At 42.1% G+C, this 22,551-nt stretch overlaps 1 protein-coding gene across 1 annotated transcript in view; it reads right to left on the bottom strand.

Moving 5' to 3' along the window:
* The window catches only part of PKHD1 (PKHD1 ciliary IPT domain containing fibrocystin/polyductin), a 414,612-nt gene that overhangs the window by 305,178 nt on the left and 86,883 nt on the right, over positions 1-22,551 (bottom strand). The window contains exon 35 of the mRNA XM_070418435.1: positions 22,214-22,364. Coding sequence (XP_070274536.1) covers positions 22,214-22,364 — 151 coding nt within the window. The remainder of the gene's footprint in view (positions 1-22,213; positions 22,365-22,551) is intronic.

The raw sequence follows: 22,551 nt of genomic DNA, 5'->3' as shown, positions 1-22,551 counted from the left end.
CACTGGCCAACCTCCTGCAGCCCCTCCCCCACCTGGCCCCACCCCAGATCCACCCTCCCACGGCCCCTCCCATGGCCAATGACCCCCAATCAGCCCCCCACCCCAATTGGGGGCAGGCCTACCAGCCAATCGCAAGCAGCCCCTCCCCCCAGCTGGCCTGGCCCTGATTGGCCCCAAGGCAGGCCGGCTGACCAACCTCCCATGTCTCCCCCTCCCAACAGGCCCAGCCCTGATCCGCCCCGATTGGTGCCGGACCCCACCAGTTTACAAATTTGTGCACTGAGCCTTTAGTAGAAATAATAATGGTAAACACTGATTGAGCATTTATTAGACACCAGGCACTACGCTAAGACCTTTACTTCCACAACCCTATATAAACCTTGCAACCAGGTGAGGGATCTATCTTATTGGTTCTATTTACAGATGAGAAAACTGAGGCTTGCAGAGACAGAATAACATGCCCAAAGACAAAATGCTGGCAAGTGGTGGAGCCAGGACTTCAGAGCTCTGTTTTCAGCTATTAGGAGCCTATGCACCAAAGAACAACCTAGACCAGCATAAAAACATGTCTCAAAAGTGGTAACGTGCCGAAACCGGTTTGGCTCAGTGGATGGAGCGTCGGCCTGCGGACTGGGGGGTCCCGGGTTCGATTCCGGTCGGGGGCATGTGCCTGGGTTGCGGGCACATCCCCAGTGGGGGTGTGCAGGAGGCAGCTGGTCGGTGTTTCTCTCTCATCGATGTTTCTGACTCTCTATCTCTCTCCCTTCCTCTCTGTTAGAGAATCAATAAAATATATTTAAAAAAAAAAAAAAAAAGTGGTAACGTTTTCAGAAATCTGAAATTATGAGACAAATGGAGTCCCATAAACAGGAAGAGCTCACATTAGACTCAATCGCCAATAAAGTTGTTGAGAAGTTCTTTTTCTTCCGACTTTTCTTTTTTAATGTGGACTTTCAGTATGTCTGATTCTGTGGAGGACACTCAGGTCCCCAAATCATAACAATTGTTCTATTTTCCCAGTTGAAGAAAATAGATTTTACACTCATTAACATCTCAACATCACCGCTTACTCACTAAGTAACCTTGATACTCATTTAATTTCTTTGAAGTTCAGTTCCTCATTTATAATGAGGGGATTTTTCAAGGGCCATTATAAGGAGTTAACTAATATGTGTGAGGACTAACTCAGTGCCTGACAAATATTAGGTGCTCAATAAGTGTCACTGCCCACTCCTTGCCTTCCTCATAGTTTTCCTTAAACAAAAACACGGAAAAAATACATTTCTTAGATTCAGATGTTGCATCACCATTTATGGCAAAAAATAAATAAAAATAAAGCAAAATCAACTTTCTTGGTTAATGAAATGTTCTATATGTTGAAATTTGAGTGTGGGCTTCACAGTCTTACATACGTCAATGAACTATATATACTTCATATCTATGTATTTTTGTTATATGTAATTGGTGCCTCAATAAATGAGACAAATTCTTGACAAAATAAACTTTCATTTTAAATTGAGTATTGCAAACATTAATTTTATGAGCAAACCAAATCAAATAGCATATATTTTATGCTGCCCTACTAGAAATCATTAAAAGCCCAAAAAATACACATTACTGTATGTATTTTTCATCTAGCTCTAAAATTTCATTTCTCCACCCTGCTCCCACTGTAAACAATTCTTTTTAAAAAAATACATTTTATTGATTTTTTTACAGAGAGGAAGGGAGAGGGACAGAGAGTTAGAAACATCGATCAGCTGCCTCCTGCACACCCCCTACTGGGAATGTGCCCACAACCAAGGTACATGCCCTTGACCGGAATCGAACCTGGGACCCTTCAGTCCACAGGCCAACGCTCTATCCACTGAGCCAAACTGGTTAGGGCCCACTGTAAACAATTCTATGGAAATTTCCAAGAACACTGTTTCATTCCTCTATTCTGCAAGTACCACATCGCAGTTTTCTATGCAGGCATTTGGCCACATTACCGCCAACCTCCACCACCACACGTCAGTGGAATCCACATTGATGAAAAGGAGTGTGGGAGCTGAATAGTGCTTTAGTACTTTCAGAGACTTTTCACACCTGTAGACTCATTTAAGTCTCAAAACATTGCAGGAAGGTATTGTGAAGCACTGCTGCCATCACATGCATGAGGGACTGTATGGTTCTGAGAAATCAAGCCACAGACCCAGGGTCACTTGGTAAGATGGTGTTGTCAGGGACTAGAACTCAAGTCTTCCAGCTTCAAGGCTCATGCTCTTTCCATACTCTGATGCCTGTGACACAGGAGGGGATGGCAAAGCAAGTCCTCCAATCTGTGCCAAATGAAGGTGGCCCCGCACAGCACTGGCCAGTGAGGAGGTCCAGGAGTCACACTGTGAAGTCCTCTGGCCTTAGAGAAGTGTGGGCTCTGCCCAAAATATCCTTCTCTGCTCTTTCCAGAGATGCTTTTGGAGACCAATAGTTTTTAGATCCAACATGATTCTTCTCAAAGAAAGCATTAATGCCATGGATCCACTTCGGCCCTCAGGCCCCTTGCCCTGGAACCAGATACCTTCTACAGATACGCTTTGCTGGGCGGGGGAAATATCTAGATTTTCCAGGTCAATTAAAAAAAATTCATACTAATTAAAGCCATAGTCTTTTAGACAAAAAAGAAAAAATGAACTCTATCAGTTTTCCTCCTGCAAAGCTTGTTTCAGGGCTAAAAAGAGCCAATTTAACATTCTACTAACATGACATAGAATTGTTGGTGCAGCAATAATGAACAAAAGGAATTTTATCTCTGTCTTTCCAAACGTGTGTATAGGCGCTTGTGAAAATAACTATGCATGTGGGTACACTTCTGTGTGTGTGTGTGTGTGTGTGTGTGTGCATGTGTACACACACATTAACATGGGGAGGAAAACAGGGCAGTTATTACAGAATCTAACTCACATCCCCACCACAAATAAATTAATAATAACATATTATAAAGATGTATTTTTCCATTATCTAGTGGAATTTTGTTTTGTAACTTTTACTCTGGAATTATTACTTTACAGACAGATGGGGGTGCTAATTAAGGCCTATAATTTTACCTCTTCTACAGATCTTCTTTAAAAAATCTTAACAATCCCAATCAGACCATTAAAAAAGTTCAATGGAATAACAAAGAACCTATAGGTACATCTGCTAAATTCCCCAGGAGAGAGAGAGAGAGTGAGAGAGAGAGAGAGAGAGAGAGAAGGAAAGAGAGGAAGGACAAAAGGGAAACAGCAATTTTACTTATCCCATCTGTGCATCTAGCAGCTGCTGTTATTGTTATTTATTTATTTCCTCCTCTTTTCAGCTAGATCCTTTTTTTCTCATTTACTCCGACAGAGATTGTCCTCCTGGAGTGACCTTTTATTCTTTCCCTTTACTTTACCCCTCCGGGCTATTGCCCTTGTGCCAGTAACTAGATAACACACTCTATCAAAGATTTTTTTTAAAAAAATCATTGGGAAGGCACTAGGGCTGATAGTGGCATCAATCGTAGCCTGACACTGGCTGGGGTCAACCATTTATCTCTTTACATAGCCTGTGGTTACTCGCGGCCATCTTGACTTGCTCGGTCTTAACAACGTTGCACAGATGTTGCCACTCCCAGCACTGATAAAACCTGCTCCCGAGTCCTGTCCTCTCCCTGTTTGGCATATTTCTCTGTTTTAATCCAGTGGACATCTTTTCATACAAAATCAGGCTAGGAATGAGTGAAGCCCCTCTCTTCTCGCAGAGCCCTTCCAATTCCCAGGGCCAGGGATGCAGCTCTGGGCTGTGAAAGGAATCTTGGTTTTCAAAACAGAATTGAAACACTTTTATTCCTTAGTAAAATACAGCTGTGTCCTTGAAGTTACACTGAATTCACTTAGAACTGCTCTAATTTCACTAGTTTTCAGATTTTATTGAAAAGATATTTTTAGATTAACTCATTTATTTGCAATACTGCTTTATTCTTTTCCATCTCATCTTCTTCCCACCCCTGACATGCCACTGGCTATCATTTTTTGTAACTTATTCTGCAGGCAGCACCATGATTAAGGGAAAGTTTAACATTAACCAGACTGTATTTAAATTGCCAGCTCCAACACTGTCATGGGATAGAGGGCAAGCCTTTCTACCTGAGAGGTGTCCATTTCCTTACCTGTAAAATGTGGCTAATAATATCTACTCCACAGTGCTGCGAAAACAATGCACACAAAATAACTATATGCCTTGTACCTGTCACATATAAATGGTCAATATACTATTTATTGCCTTAAAGTTAATGAATAGTCACTTGTTCGGGCAATGAAATTTGATGAGGTACCAAGCACAGCCCAACCCATAAACAAAAACTTACCTTTATCCTTAAAATTCCCATTTACAGATTTCCTTTTCAAAGGCAACCTACATAAAAATAGTCTTCAATTAAGGTTTTTTGTTTGTTTGTTTGTTTTTTAGTAAATAAGTTGATAGCTGTTGAAGGTGAGTGATGGGTACATAGGGTTCACCATGCTATTCTCTTTCCTTTTATGTTTGAAATTATTTAATAAAAGTTAAAGAAAACTAGGCACCAATAAATATATTACCCTAAATAGGCCAATTGTACTGTTCCTCCAATTGTGCCACAGAAGTAAAGAATAAAGTCAAATTTCCATAATGCTGAATGGGACGGTTTCTTAAGATAGAAGTCTTAGCCCAGCTGGTGTAGCTCAGTGGTTGAGCATCGACCTATGAACCAGAAGTTCACCATTCAATTCCCAGTCATGCACGTGCCTACGTTGCAGGCTCGATGCCCAGTGTGGGACATGCAGGAGGTAGCTGATCAATGATTCTCTCTCATCATTGATATTTCTATCTCTCTCTCCCTCTCCTTTCCTCTCTGAAATCAATAAAAGCATATTTTTAAAAAAAAAAAAAAGAAGTCTTAAATTTGTCTTAATGGTGAATTTTATGAATAGATATATAGTAATAGACATAGATATATCACCCCATATACTGCCAGCATTAAACATATGACACTTCAAATTTATGCATTCAACATACAGAGAATGTCCTTTAATTACCAAATTGCCAAGCCTGGTATCATTCATGACCTCACTGGCCAGCATTTCACTGAATGCTAAAATTATGGAGGATCTTTTCTTTTTGCCTGTTTCTATTAAAACTTTTCTATTAAAATTGTTTCTTTTTAAACTTTCTACTCTAAGCACATGTCACTTAAAAGGTGTTTTATCTTGTATATTAAAGCACTTAAGTGACTTTGTGAAGAGGCTAAGTAGAAAGAGAGAAGCTGAAATTATGGGGCAATTTAATATTGGCAAACACCTAAATGTTATAAAATTTCTGCATCTCCCTCCACCACCCCTCATCCCTATCTTATAGAATGCATTGCCTCATTCTCCAGAAAATTTAAAAAGGAAGATTAAACCAAACATTTTGGAACTACAGATCTCATCTCCAATTACTTCACTAAAATAATACAGCAAAGTAAATAATGAGGCTCTCTCTATACTGCAAAATAAGTAATTTCTACTAAATATTACACATTATTCAGAGTTAATGAAGGAGTACAGGAAGATACCATGAAAATCGGTTGTGTCTAAGAAACCTCCACCTCTGCAACCTGCAGGTAAACCAGGTAGCAAATGGCAAAACTTGGTTTTACAAGCCAAAGGCCTTCCTTTGAAATGTTAAGGCCTTTCTGAATAAACCACCTTTTGTATAACTTATTTCTCTGTTAAAAGTATGATTCTTTTGTGTTTCCCAGTGCATACAGTCTCAATTGCAGTTTCTAAAAGAGTCAAAAGTTTTGAAGCTCTAGCAAGTTTGACTCAGTGGATAGAGCATCAGCCTATGGACTGAAGGGTCCCAGATTCAATTTCAGTCAAGGGCACATGCTTGGGTTGCAGGCTCAATTCCAGTGTGGGGCATGCAGGAGGCAGCCGATCAATGACTCTCTCTCTGATCATTGATATTTCTATCTCCCTCTCCATTCCTCTCTGAAATCAATAAAAATAAAAATAAATTTTTAAAGTTTTGAAAACTGTTTTCAATCTAGTAATGCTCAATTTTAATTATGTTTATTCATGTGTTTATGCAACAAAGCTTCACCCTTGTAGTAGTTACAGAGAAGATATAAATATCAGGCCCCACGCTACACATTACCACCACCCCCAGCATAAACATGGACAGACACACAGGCACACACAAACATACACTTCCACTCAAATCACTGCCAGAGTTGAAGGGTAGAGGAAGCAAAAATTCTCCCTGGAAGGATCTAGAACACAGGTGTTAGGACAATTCCCAGAAAAGGCAGGAGCTGGCAGGGCCTGTGGCAGATGAGAGGGGCCAGAGCTAGACCCAGGCTCATAGCTGAAGTTGAAGCGCAAGAGGTCAAATTTTAATACACGTGCACTTTCTCCACCACCCAGACATCTACTTCCACAAATTTATATTGTAATTTCACATATTGATCTTGGAGAAATGTTTATAAAAGAGAACAGATTTTCTTTCTTTTTGAAAAAAAATTTCCAAAAAAATTGGCAGTAATAACACTAGAATTCTTCTGTCTCTGAGTCCCTGCTCTGCCACTAACCCTTTCTGAGCAATTTAATGTGTAAACTGGAGATGATGACAGTAACCACTTCAAAGCTTCAGTTTGATAATTAGTGGGTAGTTCAAGCACAGGGCTTCACTCGGCTCCTCACAAGAAGTACCCCTTTCTCTTAGTAGTATCCATGGTGTGTCTTCAGTATTCTAATACCAAAAGTACCTCTCTTCGGTGACATCACAAAAAGACTGAAGTACTCTATTATGTCCTTCCTTTCATTTTTCTGTCTTCCCCAAACAGCAATTATATACTTGGTCATGTCATTTTAACGTCTGAAAACTATCGATGTGTCCAGGTGACATGATGAATTTTGTGAGCAGAAAGGATTTAGTAAAGGAATGAAGAATCGCCCTCTTTTACAGTGGGCCCTGGATTAAATGACGTACAGTGTGAAGATGAATCTGAAGTCTGCAATGAATGACTCTCCAAGAGATCTCATGCGATCTCCTTTTCGAGAACCTAGCAGTGCAGAAGTTTTGGAACAATTTTGCCGAGACAGAGAGCTGGGAACTGCTCCCCGTGTGTTTTCAGGGCTCCCCTCGGGCATGGGCAGTGGGAGCTCCAATCAGTGTGAAGCCAGAGGACTCGAACTGTAGCCCCAACTACATGTCACATGGCAGAGTGCAGCTTATTCCAGGAGCAGCACAGTGTTAGCAAGTCAGAAACATGAATAAATTCCTATCTCAATGTACAGAAACCTCGCACAGTGAAGCAAGCTGTCGTCTCGCTGCACCACTCCAGCTCTGAGTTAAGAAGGTACAACTTCCAGGGCTGCTATACAAGGGTCCCAGGTCCCAGTTCAAACCTTCAGTCCCTGCCTCCATTAAAATTTAAAACCAGATTCGACGCATCACGGAGTGGCACCAGCGGACTGCAGCTTCACCCAGCACAATTTTTATTAGCCTTGCAATTTCTTAATGGGCTCCCCTGAGGGCCGGCTGGTAGAATCCTGCACTACCAGTCCGGATTTGCTACAGGCAGCTTAATAAACATGGCATCTGCCCCATGACAATTGTCATAACATCCGACCAGGGTGCTGAAGGCAGAGCTAAAGGTTAACATAACCACCACTCAGGTGGCAGGGAGGCGAGTGGGGGAATGTTGGAAATTGGAATCTGAAGGGAAAGGCTACTGGCCAGGTCCACCGTCCTTCCAGCCTGGCCGAGTTCCCAGCCGCCGAGCAGCCGCCTGCTGCCTCCTGCGATCGGCATGTTTTACACGTCTCATCAGTGTCACCACTCCTGACATCTCATTATGCACCAGAGGTGGAAGTGGACAGGTACGGAACACCCGAACTTTTCCTTTTCTTATTATTTCTGTGTTGCACCATGAAGCTGGGAGCTAATTAAGTCCTGTGGGACAGACAATCAGTGTCTTTTTTGCTAGGTTAAATTACATTATATACAGATGCAAAAAAAAAGCGGAGAGAAAATAATCCCTCAGCTCTTTCCTGGTTAATAGAGTACATTAGAAAAATGATGATTCCAAACTGGAAGCTGAAGCCGAGAGCTCCTTAGCATACAAGGTTCCTAATGAAGTCATATGATGAATCCACTGGGGATCTCCTGCCTCAGAGGATCTCAAAGCGCTTTTAAAGATACTGTTAAAGACCTTCTTGCCTCAACTCTGAGAGAAAGTTGATGGTAGTCAAGCCTGTATTCTAAGTATGAAAACTTGCTCAACCAGACTGGAGGAGCAGCCTTCCTTTTTGATTTATAAAATCCTAGACTGAGAAAAACCTTTTAGGGGTGATACAGAGAGAATGTGAGAGTGGGACTTCTCCCTTAAAATAATCTAGCCCAGCCCAGCCGGTGTCGCTCAGTGGTTGAGCACCAATCCATGAATCAGGAGGTTACAGTTTGATTCCCAGTCAGAGCACATGTCCGGATTACAGGCTCGATCCTCAGTAGGGGGCATGCAGGAGGCAACCAATGATGATTCTCATCATTAATGCTTCTATTTATGTCTCTCTTTCCTTTCCTCTCTCTAAAAGTCAATTAAAACATACTTTAAAATAATAATAATAATCTAGCCCCAACTGTCCAAAGTGTTCCACAGGGAGCCCATAAGTATTGCATGGAAGGAAAATCCTATATAACAGCGGTTCTCAACCTGTGGGTCGCGACCCCTTTGGGGGTCGAACAACCCTTTCACAGGGGTCGCCTAAGACCATCGGAAAACACAAATATAATAACATATTGTTTTTGTGATTTATCACTATGCTTTAATTATGTTCAATTTGTAACAATGAAATTGGGGGTCACCACAACATGAGGAACTGTATTAAAGGGTCGCAGCATTAGGAAGGTTGAGAACCACTGCTATATAATAAAAGGCTAATATTAAAATCAACCAAACAGCAGAACAACCGGTCAATATGACACTCAATGCGGGAGCTGCCCCCTGGTGGTCAGTGTGCTCCCACGGGGAGAGCACCACTCAGCCAGAAGCTGGGCTCACAGCTGGTGAGTACAGCAGTGGTGGCGGGAGCCTCTCCTGCCTTCGTGGCAGTTCTAAGGAGCAGCAAGCAAGTAGGTGGTAAGGAGCGAGGGGTCCCAAACTGCGAGAGGAATGTCCAACTGCCGGCTTAGGCCTGAACCCCAGGAGAGTCGGGCCTAAGTCCACAGGTGGACATCCCCCGAGGGGTCCCGGACTGCAAGAGGGTGCAGGTTGGGCTGAGCAACCCCTCTCCAATACATGAATTTCATGCACTGGACCTCTAGTCTATATATATAAAAGGCTAATATGCAAAGTGTCCCCTCAGGAGTTCAACCAAGAGAACAGGAGTTCCATCATTCACTATGACGTACGCTAACAACCAGGGGGCGGCATGGAACATGGCAGGCTACCAGCGGCAGTGGCGGGACACTGAGGGTGAGGGAGCAACTGAGGGAAGGAGGAGGCACAGAGGCGGGGGAGGGAAACCACGTGGTGGCAGTGCACAGGTGGCAAGGGAAGGAGGAGGCAGGGAGGCATGGGAACCTGATCAGCCCTGATCGCCAGCCAGGCCTAGGAATCCTACCCATGCATGAATTTCATGCACCGGGCCTCTAGTAAATAAATAAGAGTCTTATGACCAAAGAAATTTGGGAAAGGCTGAGCTCAGTAGAGTAAAACTGCCTTTCTTTTTGCAGAACTCTAGGACTTAACGTATCACTGGATGTCATGACTCCCAAAGTGGAACTGGACCTGCAGCATATCCCAAACTTATTTGACCACAGACCCATTTTTCTCTAATGGGACATTCTGCATTACTAATTGTCTATAGAACTCACATTAGAAAATGCTCATTTAGCCCCCTTCCTCATTACAGATAAGGAAACTGAGATTTTTCCGAGGACTTGCCTATCATCATACACTGATTGCCTAATCAGACCAAGCCTGGATGACAGGACCCAGATCAGCCACTCCTAGACCACTATTTCACACTGCCTCTCTCTACAACCTACTAGCAATCCAAAACACTAGGGAGAATTACATGTGCCTTCTGTCACTAAGTCATTTGGAGCTTCTCCATATGATTCATTCCTATCCTCATCTCTCTCGGCCACAGGCTGAAGATGCCTCATTTCCTTACGCGCTTGCCTCAGCAATGACTTTCGTCTACTTGTATCTGAGCTCCATGAAAACAACAGCTATGTGTGTTAGGACCAACTTGAGCCAGACTAGCATTTTGACTCTGATATGAGCTCTAAGGGATATTTCATGAGACAAAGTGGTAGCTATGAGATTTATAAAGCCTCTAAAGCTCTACATGTCCTCCTGGGTTAAATCCACACTTCTTAGTTTGACACACAAGACCACTCAGATTCCCCAAACTTTGTTTCCAGTCACTCTAATCTCCATTACTTCCTTTCATTTCTACACTCCAGCCAAATATAATTACTTATCTATAAACCATGTTTTCCACCTCTGGAACTCTGTAATACTCATCTCTTTACTAGTATGGCTTTGCTCCTTACCTCCCTTCTCTTTGTAATCCTCATAAATTCAGACTCAGACAAAATGCCACATTCTCCAGGAAATTTCCAAGTGATAATTGTTCCATCTAGGAGATTTCTTGGCCTTCCATGATTTTCCACAGTAAATTGAAAATAGCTTTATTACTACTCTAGAGGCCCAGTACATAAAATTTGTGCACTCAGGGGGAGGGGGGGCTGTCCCTCAGCCCGGCCTGTGCCCTCTCGCAAACCAGGAGCCCTCGGGGGATGTCTGACTGACAGATTAGGCCTGCTCCCCAGAGAGCGGGCCTAAGCCATCAGTCGGACATCCTTAGTGCTGCCACCGAGGTGGGAGAGGCTCCTGCCACCGTCGCTGCCCTCGCCAGCCATGAGCCCAGCTTCTGGCTGAGTGGCGTTACCCTGTGGGAGCTCACTGACCAACAGGGGGCAGTTCCTGCGTTGAGTGGGATCAGGCTGAAACCAGCTCTCCAAAGTCCCCCGAGGGGTCCTGGATTGCGAGAGGGCACAGGCCAGGCCAAGGGATCCCACTGGTGCACGATTGGGGCCAGGGAGGGATGTGGGAGGTTGGCCAGCCCAGGCGGAACCACAGGAGGGCTCCAGAGTGTGTCTGGCCCATCTCGCTCAGTCCCGATCAGCTGGACCCCAGCAGCAAGCTAACCTACCAGTCAGAGCGTCTACCCCCTGGTCAGTGCACATCATAGTGAGCAGTTGAGCAGCCTTAGCATATTATGCTTTGACTGGTTGAACAGACAACTGGATGACCAGACACTTAGCATATTAGGCTTTTATGATATAGGATTTTGCTTATAGTACAGTTATTGGGCTTTTATAGCTTCCCTAACAAACAGTTCATTCCAGAAGGCAAGGGTTGTATCTTATTTATCTGTAAAATTAACACAACCCTTCCTAAGTTGAACACATAATATTATCCAATTCCTTCATAGCTTTGTAGTTTTCTGTCATCTCTAAAAGTAACCACCTGGAAATCCCATACAGGGATTGATATAATGACTAGCGCCCAGATAGTGATCTGTAAATAATATTTGAGAAGGATTAAAGGATAATAATTTCATTTTCTTGATGCAGGAACAGCATCCCTTTCTGCTGGTCATATTGCTCCCTTCGTTCAATATCTTCATAAGTCAGCAGGTAGTGTCCTTCAAACTCATATTAATCTGTTTCAGGCAGCAACTGAACAAAATATATTTGCTTCTGCTTGGCTGTGCATACTTTTTCCCTCTGGGAAGGAAAAGAAGTTAAATGGCAACGCTCTCAGGTGACTGGTATGGAGCTGTGAGTTGAGGCCCCTGCTTTTGACATCAATTCAGGAGGGGCCTTGGTCAGTTGACTTCACTGCATAAAAATAGGTATTCATCACACAGGGATGCTGGAAGGTTTAATTAATATTTGTAAATTGTTTGGGAAGATCTATTATGAGAAACAAACACTATAACAGACCTTTTCTTTCCCCAGATTGCTCTTTTCTTCATTATTAGAGGATGGTGGTCTCACATGAAACTGAATGATGAGCATTCCCCATTATAACAACTGTCATTTTGAATCAGGAAGATGCACATCACAAAAGAAACACATAACTGATTTTGAGGTCCTGCAGGCTACTGAAGGTGTGTTTTATGTAGTCATTATGTTTTCTCGTCTGCTTGTTTATTTGTTTGTTTTTTAAAAGCAAACACTCTATTGAATTCTAAGGAACTTTACCAAATCCTTTATTTCCTTCTCACTTAGCCAACCTCCTTATAAAGAAAAGGTGCCTCACTTTTACCACTGTCAAATTTCATGCATCAGCAATGACTCTCCTGTCTTAATTTCTCAAAAAGGACTAGTGAGGAGGAACAGAAGAAGAGCCTTAGTTTATAGCCATAAAGAAGGAAGTGAGACCATGCCATTGTGGTCAAGTGTTGGCTGACCCCCCAATGTCCATTTCTCCAGCTTTCCTTCAACAGCCCCAAGATTTTCCATCCAAGCATTACAACTCTCATATTCTTAGCCAGGTACTGTGGGTATGATTAATTCTATTCTAAGGTTCACGGTGGACACTAATTGGTCAAAAACAACCAGCAAAGCTTATCACGCTGTGTATAGGGAAATGTAATCAAGGAACTCAGTTTGGACCAATGAGGCATGAGGAGACATGTTTTGGGGGCTTCTGGAAAAGAAACTTCCTATTTTTGAGACCATGCCCATAAGAGATCTTTCATTCTCATGCAATGTAAATAGGGGAACAAGTTGCCTAGGCACTGCTGGCAACCATCTTGTATCCATGGAGAAAGCAGCCATAAGTTGAATCTGACCCTATGGAAGGGAGAGAAAAGATGTGGAAAGAGCTACCTCATTCATTAGTGAGCACTGAGCTGCTGGATCAAACCATGTCTATGACTCAAGCTTTCTCATTCTGTGAGTCTCTATTATTTAATTCCATTTGAATTGTGTTTCTTCCCTAGTGACTGAAGGATCTTCATAACAAACATTTTAAAAGGCAAAATTTAAGGACCAAAACATGAGATCATGAGTGCATGAAAAAATATCTATAAATAGACTATACAGAGGTATAGATATAGAGAGAGACTATAAGTATAAACATATGATCCATTTGAAACAAATTTTCTTTGTGCATATGTTCCATGGTGATTCTTGAGAGAAAATAAAGAGGTAGCACAGGCAGAAATGCCAGAAATAGCCATGTCTCCCAAGAAACTCCCACAGTATGCAATAACACTATAAAAGAAGGTGATTAATTTCTCAACACTAGAAAATTTAAGAGGATCTATAGGGCATAGCAATTGTGGGTGAGAATGGGAGCACAGCACCAATGAGAGTGGAGGTAAGTAGAACCCAGAGTTTTAGCTGAGGCTGATTTTATCCCCACTAAATTCTATCTGTCCATAATTTCTGCCTAATGATCCCATCTCATAGTCTTTTCACCCCAGCCACCATGAACATAAACCAGGTCATGATTCCATGTGGACTCATAGACAAAAAACTAAAGATACCATGAAGAATGCAGTGGATTAGCCACAAGACTAGACTTTAAAGATGCTGTCATTAGTCACTATCTAGATTATCACTAACTAGTCACAGATTATATGCAATTATATTTTGCTCGAATTCCTCATGGGCACAACACAATATTTCTTGATCACACCAAGTCCACTACAAATGTTGGCAATTCTCCAGGGTACAACAACTGTTCTCTATAAGTTGATCCCATGCTCTGGGCCATTTAGTAATCATGGCAAAGGAAAAGAGAGGGCATGAGAGTCAAGCCCTCGACATTAAGGCTTCTACCCACATTCTCGGCAAGTCATATGGCCCATAAAACTTCAAAAGGGTGGGGAAGTGCAAAGCTTCCTTGTGCTCAAAATAGAAGGAAACTGGATATTCGAGATGGACACCGCAGAGGGGGCTAAGGGCAGAACTGTTATACATTCTCTTAGTTCTGGAAAATCCATTAATCTTAGGAGATCACTAGCCCTTATTTGGAAGTAAGAAAATTCTTCACAATGATTCCTTCTGTATTATAGCTGCATCTCCCATCAAGAAGAGAACCTGAAGAAACTAGCACAGTAATTATCTGGTCTTAGAAAGACCAGAGATTCCTTTGACAAAACAACAGAATCAAGACATGCTTTTCCTGTTATTGTTTTTTGCTTGTTTGCTTTAATACATTTCCTTTCTCTTTTAGCAAGAACACATTTCCTGTCTGGCCCGTGTGGTTCAGTGGTTGAGCATTAACCCATGCACCAAGAGGTTGCCAGTTCAATTCCTGGTCAGGTTACATGCCTGGGTTGTGGGCTTGATCTCCAGTGGGTAGAGTGCAGAAGGCAGCAATCAATGTTTCTCTCTCTCCCTTCCTCATTCATTAAAATAAATAAAAAAAACATTTTTTTTTAAAAGAGAAAAAAAAACATTTTCTCCACTTGGGGGAGCAGAGATGGTCTCTTGGTATATATTTTATGGAGAAGTTTCCTTCATCCACACATTCTTCCCTTGACTTGCATTTATGTTGGTTCCAGAGAAAACGGCAGCCAAAGAGATGCCTTGAACTATTGTTGAGACAATACATTCCTCCATTAACATTCTGCCAGTAGCCTACCACCAGCTTATTTTAGCCAAGGACAAGTAGGGGCCAGAAGAGATCCTGTCTAACCATCCTAGCAATTGTCAAAGCAGTCCAGGAAGACAGCAGAAAGACTGTAATGAAATGTACCATCAAGCAGAGTAGGGCATATGCATCCCCCATGCTCTGACCAGTGTTATTAGTTCAGTCTCCTCAAAGCTGAAATGAACCAGTAAGAAAAGAAGAATTCCAAATATTATGCAGAAAAGCCTATGCCATAGACAACCATTTCACAGACTCAATACTAAGCTAACCCCAATCCACCCATACAAATGATAATACCATAGAGAAAATCTCCATCTCTAACAATTTTTATCAAAAACCAGTTCAACACTCTCTTAATTCTACCCAGTGCTTCTGCTTTTCTCCTCGTTCCCCTTTCTCTTCTTCCTCTAAAACAACCCCGAGAGAAGGAAGCTCTTTCTTGTTGAGCTGAATGTTCAATTTGATGAAGTCAATTTCCCTAATTCGATCAATGTTGGAACAACTACATCCTCTTTCATTCAAAATGAGATGTTCCTTCTTATTCACTTTTACCCAAATTTCTTCACCCTCGGGGCTCTAGCCGCTACTGCAGCTATCTAATCAGGCTCCCCAGGCTTCTCTCACAAAATGGACAGTTTATGGGCAGTACTGTGGCTCTTTGAAGAGAGAGCAGACTTGTGCCTAGTGGTACTAACAGCAAGTACCTTGGAGAGGAAGATGGGTGGCTGAGCCAACAAGATTTAAAAGAGGACATTGCTAGGAAAAGTCCCAAGTTTTCCAAATTAACTGAATTGCTATTGTATTTCAAGACGGAGATGGTTATTGTTTGAAATAGAAATGCTATATGTATTAGACTCAAAAAATGTTTAACAGATCTAGTAGAAAACCACATATCCACTTAGAAAACTCATACTGCTCTTTCTCCCAACACAAATACAACAGCACCATTACCACCACACACACACACACACACACACACACACACACACGTAGAACTACATCTAATTTCTGAACCCATTTAACATATATCTGAGACCCTTCATGCCTAGGAAGGGAGCCTACCCACAGTTAGGTGTTCTTAATTCTCCGCCAGGTATCCTGGAGGTGATTTACTATACGGTCTCCAGGAAATGAATGAATGGACCTCTGAAAAGCAAGTTTTTCTCTCACTTAGAGAATTAAATATACTGAAAACACACATATTCACATATCACAGTTTCCACATTCCATTGCTAAAGATTTTCATAAAATCCTTCTATGTCACCGATGGAGAAACTGAGGCATGGATTATAAAACTTAGTTGTCCAAGTCACCCCAGAGTCAACAAACTAACTTGAACATTCCTGATTCTTCACTCACCAAGCCTCATCTCTACAGAATCAAAAGAACCCTAATATGGATCTACTACCAAAGTAATCTCACTGCACTCATGCCTATCTGCAGGCTAGCTAGACTCTCATATGTGGAAAGGATCAGAAGAAATCTGATCATTATATCCCCACAATCAGACCCACGTATTTCTGCATACTATTAGCTTTCACTGAAAAAAAAAAATCCACACAATATTTCTTTAGACCAGGACGGCTTCAATTTACAAAACTGTACTTCGGAAGGAAATAATCCTGTCATGTCCCAATGGGACTGCCCTCTGCCTGTCACTAATAGAGTTGCTGTCCCAGGGCTAATACAGCTCCTGCCCTCTGCCTGTCACTAATAGAGTTGCTGTCCCAGGGCTAATACAGCTCGCTGTTTTCCACTATGGACAAAAACTATTATTTTTAAGTTAAAAATTAAAAGCAGTTTACCTGAGATGACTCAAACTCATGTATGGTAATGTAATAATTACTCGGTGATTTTATAATAATCAGGAGTGATAAGAATTCCCTGACTGGGAATCGAACCCTGACCTCCTGGTTCATAGGTTGATGCTCAATTACTGAGCCATGTCAGCCGGGCTATCCACTTCTTTATGTATTGTCTTCCTTTTTCCCAAAGCTGGGAGGCGGCAGTACTAACCTTAAGCAATTGAAAGGTTAAGTGACTTACCACACACTCGTAGTCACACAGGGTCATTGCTAGAACTAGAAGCCAGGCCCAGAACTCCTGTTCACCATGAATCCTATTTGTGTCTACTACCTGCCTAACTATCCTAAGGGGGTAAAGCCCCTTCAAGATAGGAAACCACCTGACTTCTCAAGTCCCCCTGCCCTCACCGTAGGTAACTGGTATATATTAGGAGCCTCAATTCACACAGAAAATACAGGCACAGGGACTCAGTAAGTCTCCTCAGGATCAGAGGGCAATAGCTGAGTTCCTATATCATAGGTCCCTGACCTAACTATCAGTTCAACCCTGCTTTGAACAGCACCTCCTCCATAGGAACGCAACCTGCAGAGCCACTCTGATCAAAAGAGGTGGTTTAAAGGGAAGAAGAGGGAGAAGAGAGAGAAGATAGGAAGGGGAGGGAAAAAGAGAGGAGGACAGAGCAAGGAAGGGGAAGGGAAGGGGAAAAGAAAGGGGAAGAGGGAGGGGAGAGGAGGGGAGAGGAGGGGAGAGGAGAGGAAGGAAGGGAAGGAGAGGGAAGGGGAGGGGAGGAGAAGGGAGGTGAGGGGAAAACAGGAGGAAGGAAAAACTAAAAGGAAGGAAAGGAAGGGAGAGGAAAGTGAAAAAGTGTTTTTTAGATTTCAGTAATCAGAGGAACAAAATCAATTAGAGAATGGAAAGTAGTTTCAAATTAGCCTCTAACTGGCTATACACATTATAAAGACAATGTAAAATTCTTTCCAGAGCTGCATTGCACCAATTTTCTAGGAGAATCTCCTTAAACAACAAGCAGGGATTAAATTAAGCAGTGTGGTCTTGCTCTTTTTAACAGTAATTCAAGCACTGGAGAGAAAAAGTGAGTTTAAAAATGTAAATATTTCTAAAATAAATGGTGCCGATTTAACCAGACTTGTCCAAAAGAAGTTTCATAATCACAGACAAATGAATGGGGTCAGAGAACTATGGAGTCTCCCTCTTCTCAAATCCGGTAACACGCTTGCAAACCACAGCTTTAATCAAAGCACCTTTAAGTTAAGAAACCATTCCTAGCACTAATGACAGTGAGCATGAATATCAGGAGGGCTGCCCAACCACGATACTTACTGCATCCTTTCTTTCTCTTCCTACCGTGATCTATACCAGATGCCTGCATTTATTTGCCACTCACTTACTCCTTAAGCCCAAAACATTTGGTTTTTCTCCTCCTAATGCTGTCCTGCAGCCTAAGTATCAGTAAGAACTTCCTGCTCGCAGCCCTTTGCTGTGCCTTACCTCACCTTCCTTCCATCTCTCTCCTCCCCCGGGTTCCAGGACACTGCACCAGGTTTTCAAACAAATGTTAGCAGTAGAACCCTCTTTCAAACAAGATCTTGCCTAGAACTCCTATTGATTCCAGAGCTTTATAATAAACTTTGACATCAGTCCTCAAAATTCATTCCTTTACCCGGTAATTTTGGCTATTTGAGGCAATTCCATGTTTTTTTTTAATCAGCCTGGAATTTTTTACCAAAAACAAGCAAACAAATAAAAATGCCTGTTGGGTGGTTTGTTTGTCTTTAACTGCATTGACTCTCAATATTAATGTAGATTTGCAGTCATAACTGGAAAAACTGACACCTTCACATTGTTGGGAACTCATACAGAGGATAAATTGATGGTTGCCAGATAGAAGGGGGCTAAGGGACTGGGTGAAAAGGGGGGAGGGGTTAAAAAGTACAAATGGCAATTGCAAAATAGTCATGAGGATGCACGGGGTGGGCAAAAGTTGCCTTCAACTCTGTTGAACTGTGGTGGGGGTGGGAGGAGAAGCAGTGGAAATCAGGAGTTCAATTTAGAACCTGATAGATCAAAGATGTAATTTAGACATCAAAGTGAAGATATCAGCAGGCTACGAGGTTCAGGAATCTAAAGTTCAGGAGAAGTCTGGGCTGGAAATTATAATTTGGGAGTCATGAGCATGAAGATTTTTTTTTTTTTCGCAAATTTGAAAAGTCAGCATATAATTTTCTTACCTACCACATCTAATTTCCCATATCTTTGAACACTTTGTCGAACACAAGTTGTCAAGTGTCTACTATTGTCCCCTCCTCTCCATTCCCTCTGCCACCTCCCTAGTTCAATTATATCTTGCCTGGTTGAGATGCTCCTGCCTTTCTTGGGTTTCCCAAGGCATCTCCACCCAGGCACCAGATCAATGTGTCTCAAGGCACTTCGATCATGCAGTGACTCCTCAAGGATGACTTGTCACCCAATGAATTAAAGAACTAAACACTTAACCTGCAATTGCAATCCAATCCCAGCCTACCTTCCCAAGCCTGCAACTCACATGACCCTTCACACACACCATGTTCTTTGCACTCGCCCTATGGACTCTTGTGTCGATTTCTTGTGCCTACCAGTTCCTCCACCAGAAGTCTCTTTCCTCTACAGCCCTGAAATGTCTGTACCCTACTCATTCTTTGTAGCATGATACAACCACCTGCTTCGGTAGAATTCCATTGACTGCCCTCTCTGAAGATGACCTTTCCCACCTCTGAAATTCACATTATGCAGTCACCTATTGAATGTTCTCACAAGCCCTTTGGTGAACTTATATATAACTCTGTTTAACCCAGCTTTCATAGATGTACTTGACTTTGGAACCCTTTTATCACAGAATACTTACTAACATTCTGTGAAACTGCTGTTTCAAGGTTCTCACATACTTGGAACTAGAGACCTCACTTCTAGTTTCGATTAGGCAGCTTTCAATGCTGGTTTTCCCCAGGCCCAGGCCCAGATTAGGAACTATGCATCCTAACACAGGTGACATGTCCGCAGGCCGAAACAGGAAAAGCAGACACCCTGAGATCTATAGCAGTGATGGCAAACCTATGACACGCGTGTCAGAGGTGACACATGAACTCATTTTTTTGGTTGATTTTTCTTTGTTAAATGGCATTTAAATATATAAAATAAATATCAAACATATAAATCTTTGTTTTACTATGGTTGCAAATATCAAAAAATTTCTATATGTGACACGGCACCAGAGTTAAGTTAGGGTTTTTCAAAATGCTGACACGCCAAGCTCAAAAGGTTCGCCATCACTGATCTATAGGGTCACAAGACATCCCAGGACCGGACTCCTAGACACTGGCACTAGCCTAGAAGGTTTTGTCAGACATGCCTCCCCTCCTAGCTTCTAAAGAGTAAATGGCTTACTTCCCCCACAATGCTTAAGACCACATGTGTTATGATGCAAAACTATTAGCTGTGACCTTTTTCAGGTCATCTTTCTTTATGAAGCTCAGTTAACTCTTCTCACCAATGAATGGACTGGTCCAGATGGCATCCAACATTTCATCCAGCTGTGATGAATCGACACTATGTGTCCTCTGAAGGTTACCTACTTGCATACATGGCCTCTCTTCCCTACTATCCCCTGAAGGTGGGGTCTCTTTCCATGTCATTTGTTTTGTTTTGTTTTGTTTTAAATTATCTTTATTGTTGAAAGTAACCACGTTACTTTTGCTTCCTTCAGAGTATGGCAGAGGACCTTGAACATGGTTAGAACTCAAGAAATGCATACTGAATAAATATTTAAAGATGACTGACGCATTTAGGCCTCAAAAATTCAAAATTAGCCTTTGAGACAATGAAAAATTAGATAAAATCTAACACATGAAGTGATCTGGTCAAAACAGCAAACACTACAGAAAAATAATTATGCATCATTTTCTAGAACTGCTTCTAGCAAACTAGCACAGTCAATAATAGCTAACAGACATTTAAATGGTGTTTGGTGTAATTCTCAGTGACAAAGGCTCTTGTGTTAGAATCCTCACACCAAGCCTATTAAGGGTGTGCTATTCTTACCCCACTTTACAGATGAGAAGACTGAAGCACAGAGGGGTTCCGTAACTTACCTACATTCAAACCCAGCAGTCTCATTCCAAAGCCCACACTTCACCACTGTGCAACCCCCTCTTCCTCCGTTTCACTGGCGTTTGCTCACGTGAGCATCCCAACAACCCCAGGTCATGAACCAGGTGGAAACTGAGACCCCACAAGGTCTAAAGATTGCTCAGTGTCCCACAGATTGTCTTGAGCCCACAACTGTCTTTCCACACACAACACAGCACCTATTCAGCAGTCCCCTCACTCCAACAAACCTTCCAGCCATCCCTGACAGTTACCTGATGAAAGGGGCACAGGGTGAAGTGGAGACTGCAATTAGGGCACTATCATGCTGGAGATGAAGAATTAAAATTGGCAATGAATTAAAAGGAAGAGGTGTATTGGGTTGGGGGACACAAGGAAGTAGTGACAGCCCTGTGCAACAGGGAAGGGAAGGGGGAAGGAAAGGGAAGGGAAGGGAAGGGAAGGGAAGGGAAGGGAAGGGAAGGGAAGGGAAGGGAAGGGGCATGAGAAGCCCGGGGAGGTGATAAAATGGGAAGGGAGACTCTAGAGGGAAGGGAAGACAGACAGGAAACAGTTTAGAAAAGACAGAAAAATTACTTGTAATTGCATACATGTTCAGCATCAGTCCAAAAGCTATAGAAAAAACATGCCTTACAAACTCAAGAAGTATAGCTTAGAATTTAGAAGATTGAACTGAAGCAGCTTTCACAAGATAATCTGCTATCATGTGTGGCACATAATAGGCATTCAATAAATGTTTGTTCCCAATAAAAGAGACAAAAAAGAGAAAAATGTGGGAATTGCTTTCATAAAGAGGAAGGCACCTAAGGGAGTAGGTGCTCAAGAAATATTATATTTTATAGGTGTGCCGTGAGAAGCCTGGGGAGCTGTGAAAGATAATCTGATGTATTTCCAAAGAGCCCTTCGTCTGATTTCAATTCACGAAAATCCCTGGGGAAACTCTGGACTCTCTCACTGGGGACTTTTAAGACGGTATCTTGGAGAGCCACTTGAGGGGGGTGGTTTAGATGATTTCAAAAAGGATAAACTGAGGTAGAGAAGACAGATGAAATGACCTGGCAGAACTTTTCGGTTTTAATTTGCATGTAATTTCCTCAGAAGCTGAAGTTTCACTCTATTCTCCACAGAACAGAGATGAACTGGATGGACCAGCAGACAGAGGGGATGGCTGAATGATTTGGAAATCTTCCAGAAGCACTTGGTTAAATTGTAGGCCATTTATTTCACGAAGAAATAAGCCACAGAAAGCCCTTTTTAAGCATGCACCCAGAAAGCAGGACAAAATGCTGAGATTATCTGTTCAGAATTTGTTTTAAGAGAACCCAGGCAGCATTCATTTATTTTTGAGAAAATATATGATTAACTATAGTTAACTATGAATTCAGATGTTGTGCATTAGAGCAGCTCCTCAAAGTTTGAGAGCATTTAATATTATATATTGCTGCCATTTGGACTAAATTGTTTTTTTAATGTACACAATATTACAAATTAAATTTGAGCTGTTTGAATCAGTCTGTAAAAAAGATTTGATTATACCTGAGTGTTCTGGCCCCGGCTTTTCCGTATCTCAGTAATCTTGGCGGTAATTGGCTGATTAGGCGTCTCACACTCCATCTTTGCCTCAGTTTCCATGGTAATGTTACAGGAGCTATTATAGATGAGAACTTCATCTCTTTCCACTTTAGGGCTGAAACGAGAGGGGAGGTTAAATGGGGTGTCATCAATCTTAATGAAATGCAATTATTTTTACTCTTATTAATCATTGCGAGCCATTAGCTTGTGGCAACTACAGGCCGCCATTTGTCAAATTTTGCAAATTTCTGTAATTTTGTTTCCATTATTTTATTGTTTATTTGTTTTCCCTTTATCTGCAC

The sequence above is a fragment of the Myotis yumanensis genome, unplaced genomic scaffold (assembly GCF_028538775.1).
Source record: "Myotis yumanensis isolate MYYU_CA2020_CCGP unplaced genomic scaffold, mMyoYum1.0.hap1 SCAF_6, whole genome shotgun sequence".
Taxonomy (NCBI): Eukaryota; Metazoa; Chordata; class Mammalia; order Chiroptera; family Vespertilionidae; genus Myotis; species Myotis yumanensis.
This window is presented reverse-complemented; position numbering and strand designations above follow the sequence as displayed.